Below are 15375 nucleotides of genomic sequence, written 5' to 3' on the forward strand. Positions count from 1 at the left end.
TTTATGAAAGGAAAGTACGACAGGAAACGGGGTGTACGGTCAGTTCCACATAAAGCTCAGCATTTATCAATGTGGACATGAGCGGAGGCTATGATCAAATCTCACATCAGGTCTTAACTTGTGTTCGCAAGTTTGAGTCAGCATGGACTTGTGGTGTAGCAGAGCAAATCTGGCTGAATTTTTGTCATTAGACCATATTCTGACTGGCATCTGAGTATTTGCAGCCACATATTAATCACTTAGAAATGTGTAGCCTGTGAGAAAATAGTATATATTGTAAAGGCATACATCACTATAGGCCCGTTTCCACCGCAGGAACTTCGGGGTTATTTTTACGGGGCTGGGGCCGTTGGTGCGTGTCTCCACCACAGAAACCACCCCCGAACGACAGAGTTCCGGAACTTTTACGGGGGCTAAACAAGTCCCTGCCTTGGGGTAGGTACTCAGAACGGCCCCGAAAGACTCCCGGCTGGGGCTTGGGGATTACTTGGTGCTGATTGGATATACTCAAGGAGGGATGTGATGTCAAAGCAACAAAATAGCCGGCATTTTTAAAACTGAGCAGACGAGGATTAGCTCGTTCATATAGCTTCCTCCGCCATGTCAAAAAAAAACTACTAAATAACTAAATGGCCCGTGAAAAAAATATTCTTTCCAGCGGATATCTTAGTTACAACATGATTGAGGTAGCAAAGCAGTTTTGTGTTGCTATGTGTGGTATTTATTCAGTTTTGGGAAATCACGATGTCTAGAAAGCATCAGTGGCTGCCGCTGACAGGGACAGCTAACAGCAGCAGCAAAGCTAACATCAGGACGTCATCTGTTAAAAGCCTCCCGTTGTCGGATACGACATGAAACTACTCCAGATAGCTCAATCATGTTGTAACTAAGACATCTGCTGGATTTTTTTTTTTTCACGGGCCATTTAGTGAGTTATTACAGACACCGCTAAGGGCTATCAGCTAACGGCGTCCCTACGTCGCCCCGGTAAATGGTCGCGCAACGATTACGTCACATCCAGAGCCCGTAACTTTACAGGAACCTTCCTCCTACTCCGCTCTCTCAGTGGAGACACGGCGGTTAAGAGGGCCGAGTGAGAGGACATTCCTGTAGTAGTTCCTGCCCCCCAAATAGTACAAGGAACTTCTTCAGTGGAAACAGGCCTTATGTGCCCTTTATCACAGCTGACAGCCGGTGCTGTGGGCCTGGCTCAAGGCTGACCAAAGGATCAAGGATTTTAAATATTGACAAGCTAAAGCATGTTTGTATAATTTCCCTTTCAACATCATTAAAAAGAAGTTATAAACCCTGCAACATAATAATTATTTAAATACTAGAAGCCTAGGTAATTAAATGTTTACCATTGTCCAACTCAGACATAGGTGGTGCATCTGTGTCTCCTCCACCACCTGTTACGCTAAAAATGGAAGCAGACCTGATACGCGCAGCCACACACTCTTCAGTGTCTGGGTCATTTATAAGCTTTAATATGAATATTATAATGTTATTAATATTACATAGGCAAATATTATTATTTGTAGGCTATAGATGGGTACATATCATGGATGTATAAAATAAATATTCTAACCTCAAGATCTGTCCACTGTAATGCTGTTGACTGCAGCAGTAATTTCTTTCCATGCTGCGTTTTTCCGACTTCCTTCCTTCACTTTTTAGGCTGCCAGGCAAGGCTTCTAAACCCAGAATATATGAGGGTGGGATATTTGAATGGACACGGTAGTGCAGCGATTAGCACTGTCACCTCACAGCAGAGGGTTCTAGATATGAGTCCACTGGTAGGGGCCCTTCTGTGTGGAGTTTGCATGTTCTCCTGTTGTCAACGTGGATTTTCTCTGGGTGCTGCGGCTTCCTCCCACAGTCCAAGAACATGCAGGCTAAGCTTGATATAGACACACCACATGGACATCAAAGATTTAATGACAACAAAAGTCGACCTGTCTCATCACCTCACGTCACCTGTGTCTTGGCCAAAAAGTTGTACATGAACTGACGAACACATCGCAAAGACTACAGCCAACGGCAAACCAGCACACATGTTCTGCGCCTGGGTAAGAGGGAATAACTCAATAACTAAATATCAGCAGGCGGCGGTAGTTTATATTCCTCCAAATAAAGAAACTAAAAGACCATCATGATGCTAGTTAGCCAGTTAGCATATTAACAACACAATCCTATGTTTAAAAAACAAAGCATATTTACCCTGCACCAGTGAACAATAACAAAAACCATCAGGAAACCTTTCTGCTCAGTGGATAAAGAAAAATAATCTGACCTTATGGAACAAGTTTGTCTTGCTCTCACTCCCTCTTTACTTAGGCCGTTTGTTAACTTTCCTCACTTCCATTGCTCTTCTCATACGCTGAGCGGAACTGCCATTCTCTTACAGCTGAAATGGAAAGGCGACAAGCCCTGAAGAGGGCAAATGGTGCAGGACACACTGCAAAGATGAGGGCAACAGACATTCACTGACAGCCCAGCACTGACCAATGGCCGACACTCACCTTGGTGTGTCAGGGTTTTAGGTTAAATGGTGGCTCTAAAATCCCATGTGAATGTAAACATGATTAGTTGTCTGTTTCTGTGTGTCAGTCCTGGGGTGTGGGATGGGCCCTAGCCCCCCACCCCGCGACCCTGTACCAGGATGAGCAGTTATGGATAATGAATGAATGATGTTTAAATGACAGTTGTTTTCAGCTGATTCCTATGCTGTGATTGGTGAGATATGAATGTTGCAAGAATCACATGTGAACCCTAAGCTTAGATGATTTCTGCGCTCTAATCTGCACTCATTTGTACGTTAGATTGACAAGGGTCTGTAAGAATTGCCTCTCTGTAGGAGAGGTGGTGGAGCCTTTTGCATCTGTGCCCAGGGACCCACTGTCTCATAATCAGCCCATAGTCTTTGATGCTATATATATATATATGTATATATATATATATATATACATATATATATATATATATATATGTATATATATATATATATATATTTATAGATACACACACACACACACACACATATATATTTATCTATCTATCTATTTAGTCCTATTATACATTCTATACATAAAATACTGCTGTGTGTGGGTAATTAGAATTGAAAGTGTTAAGTCTCCAAACTGTGTACACGTGTTTGTAAAATTTTTTAGAAGGAATCATATTAAAGCAATTAAGTCCATTGTTATTACTAAAAACATTTTGATAGGCCTGATCGTATATTTGACAAATGAGCTCTGAACGAGCCAGAGTTTCAGCAGCGGAAGTACAGAAAATCTTACTTCAAAATAAAACGAAACGAATCGCACATGGAAAAAAAACTTGCAGTTGTTTGAGCAGAACATCTAAAGTTAATCACAGTGTGAAGGGTTTTACCGCTGAAAACCCGGACGTTGAAACGTCCATTTCACAGCTCAAGAAGCCTTAAAGCAGATTGAAGATGTCCTAAACAACATAAACGCTAGAAATACAGATAATACTACTTAACAGAAATTGAGGGATTCCTACTTTCCTTTTTAAGTGTAGATTTGAGTTCTTTGTTTTTACTGTTCATTTGTATTTGTTAATTAGAAAAATAATTTGTCAACTATGTCCACCATTAAGATTGTGCCTGGAAGTGGTCTTTTTTCACTCCAGCTAGCTTGACCCCACTCTCCCATACCTCCCATCAATTCCTCTGAAGAAGACTTCCGGTGGTGTGTCATGGCGGTGGCATGGTGAAGCCTCCAGAAAGGGAAAAATACTCGCCCCTTTCGTCCTTTCCCATCGATTCAGGACAGATTCCCATGCTCAGTTAAGCCTGTCATCTCACGCCTCATACCTTGGATTTAGCAGCACAGCGTCGCGGTGTCCCTCCGCCCGGCCATGGCGGCTCACAAACCAGTGGAGTGGGTCCAGGCCGTGATTACTAGATTTGATGAGCAGGTAAGATGGGTTGATTCAGTGGATGGGTGTAGCAAGCTTTGGTCGTCTTGAGGCCTCAGCACCCCGGCAAACGTTACGTTTACACAATAATCCTCTTGAAATCTAACCAATCTGAGGAGCGTTTTTCACGTCAGGTATAATTTGTACGACTGAAATGCGTTGTGTCTTGCTTGTCTCCGCTGCAAAACACTGAAGATCTTGACTAGCTAGCGCCGTCTCCACGATCGGTTAGCAAATATAACAATTAACGTTATCCCGCAATTATCCTGCGATTTGTACGGACCCAGCAGGTCCACTGCAAAACTATAAAGACAAAAGCAACACGTCAGGTACATTTGAACGTGCACATAAGCGTCTGTGTCTCAATTAAAGTTTCTTAGCTAACGTTGTCTTTCGTGCCAGCTAGGTAGCTAACATTAGCAGGCCTAGCTCTCTGATGTAAACAAATAAAATGTGACTGTGTTAACTCGCTGTTTTCCATATGAGCTAATGTAGTTAGTGGCATGTGAGGAAACGTCTGCTCTCCCTGCTAACTGAATAAATTACCGTCACAACCACTGTCAGGCTGCTATTTTTTTTTTTTTTAAGCTTTATTTCTCCACATGGAATTTAGCTACAGCTACATTTACTTGACCCACTATTTTCATTTGCTTAACGTTATGTAATTGAAACTGTTTACTTTTGCTAGTCAGCACTTTTTGTCATGGGAAATCAGCAGTGATTGTAGAACTTGTATCATGTGTTGTAAAGTGAAAGCTACAGCCCTGAACTCCAGATCGTTCTGTGATAGTTAAGCTCTGTACATATTTAATACGAAAACTTGGAGACAGAAAAATCTTCAGATCTCTCTGCCAGTCATCCAAGTAGGTTTGTATTACCAAAATGAAATGTTTTTGTTGTTTAAGGGGAAATCTGACAGCCACTTTGTGTCGGGGAAAACTAAACATTTACTATTTAAAGGTAATTTGTCTTTGTTTAGTTTCTAGAAGTCTTTGCCTGTGGTGTTAGTTGTCAGAGATCATGGATTGTAGCTGGGGTTAAGCAGCTCAGCTTGGATTACTACCGTTGGCTTAAGGTGTTATAACCACTTACTAGTTATTGCTACCCAAAGCCCCAATTAAAGCCTTCCAGTCACTCTGTTTTAGTTTTTCTCCCGTTATTGATGCTTCAATATTTTCTCTTGTTAACTTGCTGATCATCTAGTGTGCTTGGTGAGGTGAAATAATTACAGTTTAACAGTAGGCTACATTATATGGAATGGGCAGATTATAACCTGCTGGCCATGGTGTATTTTATTTTTCTACATAATACAGCTTTGCAGTGAACTTAAAGGGGAAGTTCCGTTTTTTTACAACCTGGACCTTATTTCTGGCATTAAATACGGTTGTTTACTCACCAGACTCTAAGTAACACATTATCTGCCGCATAACACATTCATTTCACCAATATGTTTTTATGACTCGCTAGAGTTGCTTGTGATCATCATCCAGGTCATTTATACTGACCTACTAACCTCTGCAACAACAAAAAAAAAAATCAGAGGCAATTTGTAAAGACAGTCCTCTTTACCACCGAAACGTTCACTTTTCTGTTTCTCACTTTTTGTCACTGAGCACTATGTAATAATAAATTCACGTTTTGCATAAGAAGTGCCTCTGCTTTTTGTGCAGTGTGCGGGCCATTCTACACAAGCGATGAGAAGAAACTAAAGAAATGTAAATTCTCATAGTTATTTACTTAACAAGCAAACAAATTCAAGGAAAATAAACAATTTATGCATGTGTGTAGGCTACTTACTCAATCGCAAGTTGCCCGTTCGGTCCTGCAGGCTTTGGCTGGGTCTTCCAGTTTACTTTCGGGACACGAAAAAAACACCCCGGTTGATCATAGAAGTGAAATCCTCTGTAGTTGTGAGACAGTCATTTCTGGAGACATCCAGACGTGTATCTCCTGGCCTCAAATCCCACTCGGAGCAACAAAGGCATTCCTCCTCTGTTGGCATAGTGGAACATTGTCCACAAGAACGCCACCAGTTAGCATCTATTCTCAGACGTGCAGCGGTTTGTTGTTCTCTGGCCAGCTGTTCCTCTCTCTGCCTCCGCATCCTCCTTTCAAAGAGCTCCTCATCCGTATACTCCGGCTCAAAACAGTAAGGACGTCCATCATATTCAAAGTCGTCGTCCACAACCTCAAAATCTGACCAATATTCAGCCATGTTTCAAAAAACTAACAGTAGCAAATTCCAGTTGTAAACAGAGCCGTGCTGCGGGTGTGTGGCGGCGCGCGCATCATCATCATCATCCAGGTCAGAGGTCAGTAGGTCAGTATAAATGACCCGGATGATGATGACAAGCAACTCTAGCGATTCATAAAAACATATTGGTGAAATGAACGAGTTTCGCGGCAGATTATGTGTTATTTAGAGCCTCTTTGTCGGTGCCCCGATCATTCCCACTATATGGATGTACGCGGCTCTCGCGGATCTAAATATCTTCCGAAGGACTCCAAATGACACCAAACTTATCTGGGTGAGTAAACAACCGTATTTAATGCCAGAAATAAGGTCCAGGTTGTAAAAAAACGGAATTTTCCCTTTAAAACCTAGAAGGCCAATATTAAAATTAGCAAAGCTTGAAGTGCCGGCTGAAGAGCTCTCTCAGAAAGTGCAGTTTGCATCACATGTACTGAGAGATTGGTTTAGTGTCAGCATCAGAGTTCAGAGTCAGCCTTATTGGCCAAGTATGTATATACTTAGAAGTAAGGATGCCCTGATCATTTTTCATGCGCCACTGATAACAATCACCAATGATCTTTTTGTTTTGTTAGAGCGGCTGGTTTAATTGTACTTCAGCATAGGTCAGTTGGACTGCTTTGGACTGTATTGGGATCTCCAACAGGTGGCAGTGTAACCGAGGCTCCAAATGCTGTATGGCATTTAAGTTTCATTGAAGAATCACAAAAAGTTTATCTTATTGGTTTGTTATTCTGTCAACAAAATGCTTTTACTTCATCCGTTAAGTCAACACAGCAGTACAAAGAACTCCCAATGAGCAATGGAACAAGATGCCTACAGTAAGTCTAGAAGGACAGCCTGAAAACTTAATGTAATCTCTCCCCCCTTTCTCTTGCGCCGTGTGCAGGCAGTCAGCGTGTGGATTTGTGGTGTGGGGTAGGGAAGAGGACACCACTTGCTGCAGGAGTGGGGGTCAGTTGTCAGTTGGTATTAGCAAAACAGAGTCTGTAGAACGTAATAAGTTGATTGATTAGGCCTGGGTTTCTCTGCCTGTCAGTGTAAGACATTTCAACAGCACCACAAACTACATCCTCCAAAATACTAAAAAAATATGAAGTTGAAACAACACCTCTCTAAAACAGTTTCAACAAAAGATCAACATTATATTCTTCAAGAAGGAAGGATTTATTACTGGACTGCTGCATTAGTTTGAGCTAGGTGTACCTAATAAACTCGTTATTGAGTGTATGACCTTTGAGGAATGGCTAAGCCTAGCTGTGTGAAACAAAGAGCTCAGTGACTGGACTGCAAACAGAGGCATGGCCTGTTTGACATTGTATATTATGTGCATGTGATGGTGTGACAGTCTGACTTCATGATGGAACCATGGGGCTGTATTCGGTTCCTCTCCCATGACTTAAAATTAGGAGTCCAATTTTTAGTCCTGATACAACTGACCATTGTTGGACAAAACTTTGGTCAATATGAGACAAATATTCAGATGACACAGTTATGACAAAGCGAAGCAAATGACTTCAAATGCCTATATATATCTATATCTATATCTATATATATCTATATGTATGTATACACTGAACAAAAATATAAATGCAACACTTTTGTTTTTGCTCCCATTTTTCATGAGCTGAACTCAAAGATCTAAAACATTTTCTATACACACAGAAGACCATTTCCTCACAAATATTGTTCACAAATCTGTCTAAATCTGTGTTAGTGAGCACTTCTCCTTTGCCGAGATAGTCCATCCCACCTCACAGGTGTGGCATATCAAGATGCTGATTAGACAGCATGATTATTGCACAGGTGTGCCTTAGGCTGGCCACAATAAAAGGCCACTCTAAAATGTTCAGTTTTATCACACAGCACAATGCCACAGATGTCGCAAGTTTTGAGGGAGCGTGCAATTGGCATGCTGACTGCAGGAATGTCCACCAGAGCTGTTGCCCGTGAATTGAATGTTCATTTCTCTACCATGAGCTGTCTCCAAAGGCGTTTCAGACAATTTGGCAGTACATCCAACCGGCCTCACAACTGCAGACCACGTGTAACCACACCAGCCCAGGACCTCCACATCCAGCATGGTTACACGTGGTCTGCAGTACATCCAACCGGCCTCACAACTGCAGACCACGTGTAACCACACCAGCCCAGGACCTCCACATCCAGCATGTTCACCTCCAAGATCGTCTTTGACCAGCCACCCGGACAGCTGCTGCAACAATCGGTTTCCATAACCAAAGAATTTCTGCACAAACTGTCAGAAACCGTCTCAGGGAAGCTCATCTGCATGCTCGTTGTCCTCATCGGGGTCTCGACCTGACTGCAGTTCGTCGTCGTAACACACATGCTCACATTCGATGGCGTCTGGCACGTTGGAGAGGTGTTCTCTTCACGGATGAATCCCGGTTTTCACTGTTCAGGGCAGATGGCAGACAGCGTGTGTGGCGTCGTGTGGGTGAACGGTTTGCTGATGTCAACATTGTGGATCGAGTGGCCCATGGTGGCAGTGGGGTTATGGTATGGGCAGGCGTATGTTATGGACAACGAACACAGGTGCATTTTATTGATGGCATTTTGAATGCACAGAGATACCATGACAAGATCCTGAGGCCCATCGTTGTGCCATTCATCCACGACCATCACCTCATGTTGCAGCATGATAATGCATGCCCCCATGTTGCGAGGATCTGTACACAATTCCTGGAAGCTGAAAACATCCCAGTTCTCGCATGGCCAGCATACTCACCGGACACGTCATCCATTGAGCATGTTTGGGATGCTCTGGATCGGCGTATACGACAGCGTGTTCCAGTTCCTGCCAATATCCAGCAACTTCGTACAGCCATTGAAGAGGAGTGGACCAGCATTCCACAGGCCACAATCAACAACCTGATCAACTCTATGCGAAGGAGATGTGTTGCACTGCGTGAGGCAAATGGTGGTCACACCAGATACTGACTGGTTTTCTGACCTCCCCCAGACCCCCCCCCAATAAAGCAAAACTGCACATTTCAGAGTGGCCTTTTATTGTGGCCAGCCTAAGGCACACCTGTGCAATATTCATGCTGTCTAATCAGCATCTTGATATGCCACACCTGTGAGGTGGGATGGATTATCTCTGCAAAGGAGAAGTGCTCACTAACACAGATATAAACGCAACACTTTTGAAACATATATATGTATATATATATATATATATATATATATACACACACACACACACACACACACAGACACAGGTAAGCACACTATATATATATATATATATATATATATATATATATATATATATATATATATATATATATATACAGTACAGGCCAAAAGTTTGGACACACCTTCTCATTCAATTCTTTATTCTTTCTTCTTTATTTTCATGACTATTTACATTGTAGATTCTCACTGAAGGCATCAAAACTATGAATGAACACATGTGGAGTTATGTACTTAACAAAAAAAGGTGAAATAACTGAAAACATGTTTTATATTCTAGTTTCTTCAAAATAGCCACCCTTTGCTCTGATTACTGCTTTGCACACTCTTGGCATTCTCTCCATGAGCTTCAAGAGGTAGTCACCTGAAATGGTTTCCACTTCACAGGTGTGCCTTATCAGGGTTAATTAGTGGAATTTCTTGCTTTATCAATGGGGTTGGGACCATCAGTTGTGTTGTGCAGAAGTCAGGTTAATACACAGCCGACAGCCCTATTGGACAACTGTTAAAATTCATATTATGGCAAGAACCAATCAGCTAACTAAAGAAAAACCAGTGGCCATCATTACTTTAAGAAATGAAGGTCAGTCAGTCCGGAAAATTGCAAAAACTTTAAATGTGTCCCCAAGTGGAGTCGCAAAAACCATCAAGCGCTACAACGAAACTGGCACACATGAGGACCGACCCAGGAAAGGAAGACCAAGAGTCACCTCTGCTTCTGAGGATAAGTTCATCCGAGTCACCAGCCTCAGAAATCGCAAGTTAACAGCAGCTCAGATCAGAGACCAGATGAATGCCACACAGAGTTCTAGCAGCAGACCCATCTCTAGAACAACTGTTAAGAGGAGACTGCGCCAATTAGGCCTTCATGGTCAAATAGCTGCTAGGAAACCACTGCTAAGGAGAGGCAACAAGCAGAGGAGATTTGTTTGGGCCAAGAAACACAAGGAATGGACATTAGACCAGTGGAAATCTGTGCTTTGGTCTGATGAGTCCAAATTTGAGATCTTTGGTTCCAACCGCCGTGTCTTTGTGAGATGCAGAAAAGGTGAACGGATGGATTCCACATGCCTGGTTCCCACTGTGAAGCATGGAGGAGGAGGTGTGATGGTGTGGGGGTGTTTTGCTGGTGACACTGTTGGGGATTTATTCAAAATTGAAGGCACACTGAACCAGCATGGCTACCACAGCATCCTGCAGCGACATGCCATCCCATCCGGTTTGCGTTTAGTTGGACGGTCATTTATTTTTCAACAGGACAATGATCCCAAACAAACCTCCAGGCTGTGTAAGGGCTATTTGACCAAGAAGGAGAGTGATGGAGTGCTGCGGCAGATGACCTGGCCTCCACAGTCACCGGACCTGAACCCAATCGAGATGGTTTGGGGTGAGCTGGACCGCAGAGTGAAGGCAAAGGGGCCAACAAGTGCTAAACACCTCTGGGAACTCCTTCAAGACTGTTGGAAAACCATTTCAGGTGACTACCTCTTGAAGCTCATGGAGAGAATGCCAAGAGTGTGCAAAGCAGTAATCAGAGCAAAGGGTGGCTATTTTGAAGAAACTAGAATATAAAACATGTTTTCAGTTATTTCACCTTTTTTTGTTAAGTACATAACTCCACATGTGTTCATTCATAGTTTTGATGCCTTCAGTGAGAATCTACAATGTAAATAGTCATGAAAATAAAGAAAACGCATTGAATGAGAAGGTGTGTCCAAACTTTTGGCCTGTACTGTATATATACACTGAACAAAAATATAAACGCAACACTTTTGTTTTTGCTCCCATTTTTCATAGAGATGAAATGATAACACTACATTGATGAGACAGTCCAAAATGTGGCCTGTGAAACTGCACTATTTACACTGGAACTCTTTGGTTCTGCCTGGTGACACTGGCAGGACCTGGGTGTAGCTAATCTCTAATTTTGGTTTACTGAATTTGCCTTTTTGCTAGGAGTTGTGCAGCTTCAAATAACACTAAAAATGTATTCATATTTAGCATAAATTCTCAAGTAACAGCCACTTTGGCTATGACATGGCCAGCATAAATATAAAGTAATATTTCACATGATACATTTGTCCTGTCCATTTCTACAGCACTAATTCTAGGGCTGGGACAACTCGTTGACATTGTCGACGTCATGGACTACGTAAATACGTCGAGACAAATTATTTGCGTTGAAGCAACGGTTCAAACAAAAAAATGGCGGCGTGCAGCAGCAGTGTTGTGCTATTGTGCTATGGCCTGTTCAAATGCTGGAATTTGTTATTAACGTGACAAAGCCTGAACGCAACACAGGCGCTGCTCCGTTGACTTTGTGCGCAGTGCTGCGGGTTTGGGCCGGGCTTGGTTATAACTGTCTCACTCGGGTCGAGCTTGGTCAGGAAAATGCAGCCGCGCTCTAATGTGCTCACCTGTGTCTGTGTGTGTGTTTGTGTGTGAGTGTGTGTGCATGCACATGTTTGTGTGTGTATCGGGGCCGAACTCTGCCGTGTGCGAGAGCATAGGAGAATTGTAAACATGCGACCATGTAGAGACAGAAATGAATAAGGTATACAAGGTATTAGGGCATTAACAGAAAAGTCGATTTGTCGACGTCAGTGGCACAAGTCGACATGGCAAGTCGACAGCACGGCCACAGCACCCCCCCCCCCCCCCCATATATATATATATATATATATATATATATATATATATATATATATATATATATATATATATATATATATATGTATATGTAGAGAATGCCAAGAGTGTGCAAAGCAGTAATCAGAGCAAAGGGTGGCTATTTTGAAGAAACTAGAATATAAAACATGTTTTCAGTTATTTCACTTTTTTTTGTTAAGTACATAACGCCACGTGTGTTCATTCATAGTTTTGATGCCTTCAGTGAGAATCTACAATGTAAATAGTCATGAAAATAAAGAAAACGCATTGAATGAGAAGGTGTGTCCAAACTTATGGCCTGTATTTTATATATATATATATATATATATATATATATATATATATGTACATGTATATACATATATATATATATATATATATATATATATATATATATATATGTATATACATGGCAAAGCTAACAATGCTTTCAAGCACAGTGTAATATTGTGTAATGGTGAATTGGCTTCACTGTAATGTGATATGTTGTTTGCATCATCACTCTGTCTTGTCTTTTCCTTCAGCTTCCTATTAAAGTTGGACACCAAAACACCCACACCAAAGTCAGCACAGAGCACAACAAGGAATGTCTGATCAACATCTCCAAGTACAAGTTCTCCCTCGTCATCAGCGGCCTCACCACCATCCTCAAAAATGTTAACAACATGGTGAGTGGGGAGGGCAGTGAATAGATTGCAAAAATGTTGGTTGCCGTAATTAATCCTTCTTTTCACACTGGTAGTGAAGCAATAATTTCCCTAGTTCTAATTGTCACATATAGAATGCTTATATGTACTTTTTGGACCGTCTCTCTTTGAAGGCATTTATGTTCATGCACTCTGTTGTTTAAACACAATGTGATGGAAGTAGTTGTGTAAAGACTGAAAAAAGAACAAGTTCAAATCCTGGTCCTTTCACACCTCTGCACACCTGGCCAGTCACCACATAATGTCACCATTTTAGCAAGTTACAGAAATTGCTGCTGACATTGAGAGGTGTTTCTAATATTCTGACGCCTTCATGTATGTAAATGCAAAGGACCAAAAAAACAGAAATACCTCAAAGTATAATGCTGTTCAGTACAACCCCACCACTAACTCTGACCTCAATGCTAAAGCAGACAATTAAATTAACACCTGTTTGGCAGTGTCAATTAGGGCTGGGTGATAAATGACCATGTACGATATATTGATATATTTTCAAGCAAGATATAGATTTAGACAATACCGTTTATATCGATACAGGATCAAGTTGCGTTCCATAACCCATACCAGTGTTCATCTCTCCTCTCACACTCTCCGCACAGCTCCGCCTAACTCACTCAACTAAGAGAGACACAGAGCTGCCCCTCTCTTTAATCTGTCTGTTAATTAGTCTGCAGTGCGACATCAGTCTATATGTTGCACGTGCTACGCTAAATCAGTCTGTGAAATGAATGACATGACAGCAGTAACACATGTACAATAGTGTGAGCCTTTTCCACTCTCACTTTTGGTTTGCGCCGATTTCCGTTTCAATTAGCATTTTGGCGGGCCGTGCCACCAAGCTGTGCCTAAGATGGATCTTCTCCAGGGCAGAGCCAAAAGCTGGGCTGCCCGCCCTCAAGCGGGTAGCGGTAATGTCTCATCTACCGCAGGCAACCCCTGATGACCCCTCAATCAAGCCTGTGTGTTGTGACACTGAACTCACCTCTGTTGGCAGGAGACCACACAGACTGGTGTTTTTAAAAGTCTGTGTGTGTGTTCAGCTCTCAGTACTGTTGTAGCTTCTAACTGAATCTCACTTGTTTGGAGTTTAGTTTTTCTCCTGCATCCTGTTCTTACTTTACATATATATATATATACAGTCGAGTCCATAATTATTTGGACAATGATACAGTTGTCATCATTTTGGCTCTGTACACCACCACAATGGGTTTTAAATGAAACAATGAATACCTGCTTAAAGTGCAGACTCTCAGCTTTCATTTAAGGCTTTTTTCAAAAATGTATTATGAACCGTGTAGGAATTACAACCATTTCTTCACACAGTCCCCCGACTTTAAGGGCTCATAAGTATTTGGACAAACTAACATAATCATCAATTAAACAGTCAGTTTTAATACTTGGTTGCAAATCCTTTACAGTCAATGACTGCCTGAAGTGTTGGACACATAGGCATCATCAGATGCTGGGCTTCTTCCCTGGTGATGCTCTGCCAGCCCTTTACTGCAGCCGTCTGCACTTCCTGCTTGTGTTTTGGGTGTTTTGCCCTCAGTTTTGGCTTCAGCAAGAGAAACGCATGCTCAATTGGATTCAGGTCAGATGATATGACTTGGCCGTTGCAGAACATTCCACTTCTTTGCCTTAAAAATGTCTTTGGTTGCTTTTGCAGTATGCTTCAGGTCAATGTCCATCTGCACTGTGAAGCATCGTCCAATGAGTTTTGAAGCATTTGGTTGAATCTGAGCAGATAATGTAGCCCCAAACACTTTAGCTTTCATCCTGCTGCTCTTCTCAGCAGTCACATCATCAATAAATACAAGAGAACCAGTTCCACTGGCAGCCATACATGGCCATGACATAACAGTACCTCCACCATGCTTCACTGATGAGGTGGTGTGCTTTGGATCATGAGCAGTTCCTTCCCTTCTTCCTTCTCTTGTCTTCCCATCATTCTGGTAGTTGATCTTTGTTTTATCTGTCCATAGTATGCTGTTTCACAACTGTACAGGCTTTTTAGATGGTTTTTGACAAACTCTAATCTGGCCTTCCATTTTTAAGGCTAACCAATGGTTTACATCTTGTGATAAACCCTCTGTATTTATTCTAGTGAAGTCTTGTCTTGCTGACAAGAGCAGCAGGATGAAAGCTGAAGTGTTTGGGGCACCATTATCTGCTCAGATTCAACCAAATGCTTCAAAACTCATTGGACGATGCTTCACAGTGCAGATGGACATTGACCTGAAGCATATTGCAAAAGCAACCAAAGACATTTTTAAGGCAAAGAAGTGGAATGTTCTGCAATGGCCAAGTCATATCATCTGACCTGAATCCAACTGAGCATGCGTTTCTCTTGCTGAAGCCAAAACTGAGGGCAAAACACCCAAAACACAAGCAGGAAGTGCAGACGGCTGCAGTAAAGGGCTGGCAGAGCATCACCAGGGAAGAAGCCCAGCATCTGATGATGCCTATGTGTCCAACACTTCAGGCAGTCATTGACTGTAAAGGATTTGCAACCAAGTATTAAAACTGACTGTTTAATTGATGATTATGTTAGTTTGTCCAAATACTTATGAGCCCTTAAAGTTGGGGGAC

The 15375-nt window shown here is 42.0% G+C and overlaps 1 protein-coding gene across 4 annotated transcripts in view; it reads left to right on the forward strand.

Annotated features, from left to right (window-relative positions):
• Nucleotides 1–3699: 3699 nt before the first annotated feature.
• nf1a (neurofibromin 1a) overlaps nucleotides 3700–15375 on the forward strand; it is a 286700-nt gene continuing 275024 nt past the window's right edge. For all 4 annotated transcript variants that reach the window (XM_033632269.2, XM_033632273.2, XM_033632270.2 and 1 more), the window contains exons 1-2: nucleotides 3700–3942; nucleotides 12604–12747. In XM_033632269.2, the coding sequence (XP_033488160.1) occupies nucleotides 3883–3942; nucleotides 12604–12747 (204 nt within the window). In that variant the 5' untranslated portion in view covers nucleotides 3700–3882. The remainder of the gene's footprint in view (nucleotides 3943–12603; nucleotides 12748–15375) is intronic.

Source organism: Epinephelus lanceolatus, chromosome 4 (genome assembly GCF_041903045.1).
Source record: "Epinephelus lanceolatus isolate andai-2023 chromosome 4, ASM4190304v1, whole genome shotgun sequence".
NCBI classification, from domain to species: Eukaryota; Metazoa; Chordata; class Actinopteri; order Perciformes; family Serranidae; genus Epinephelus; species Epinephelus lanceolatus.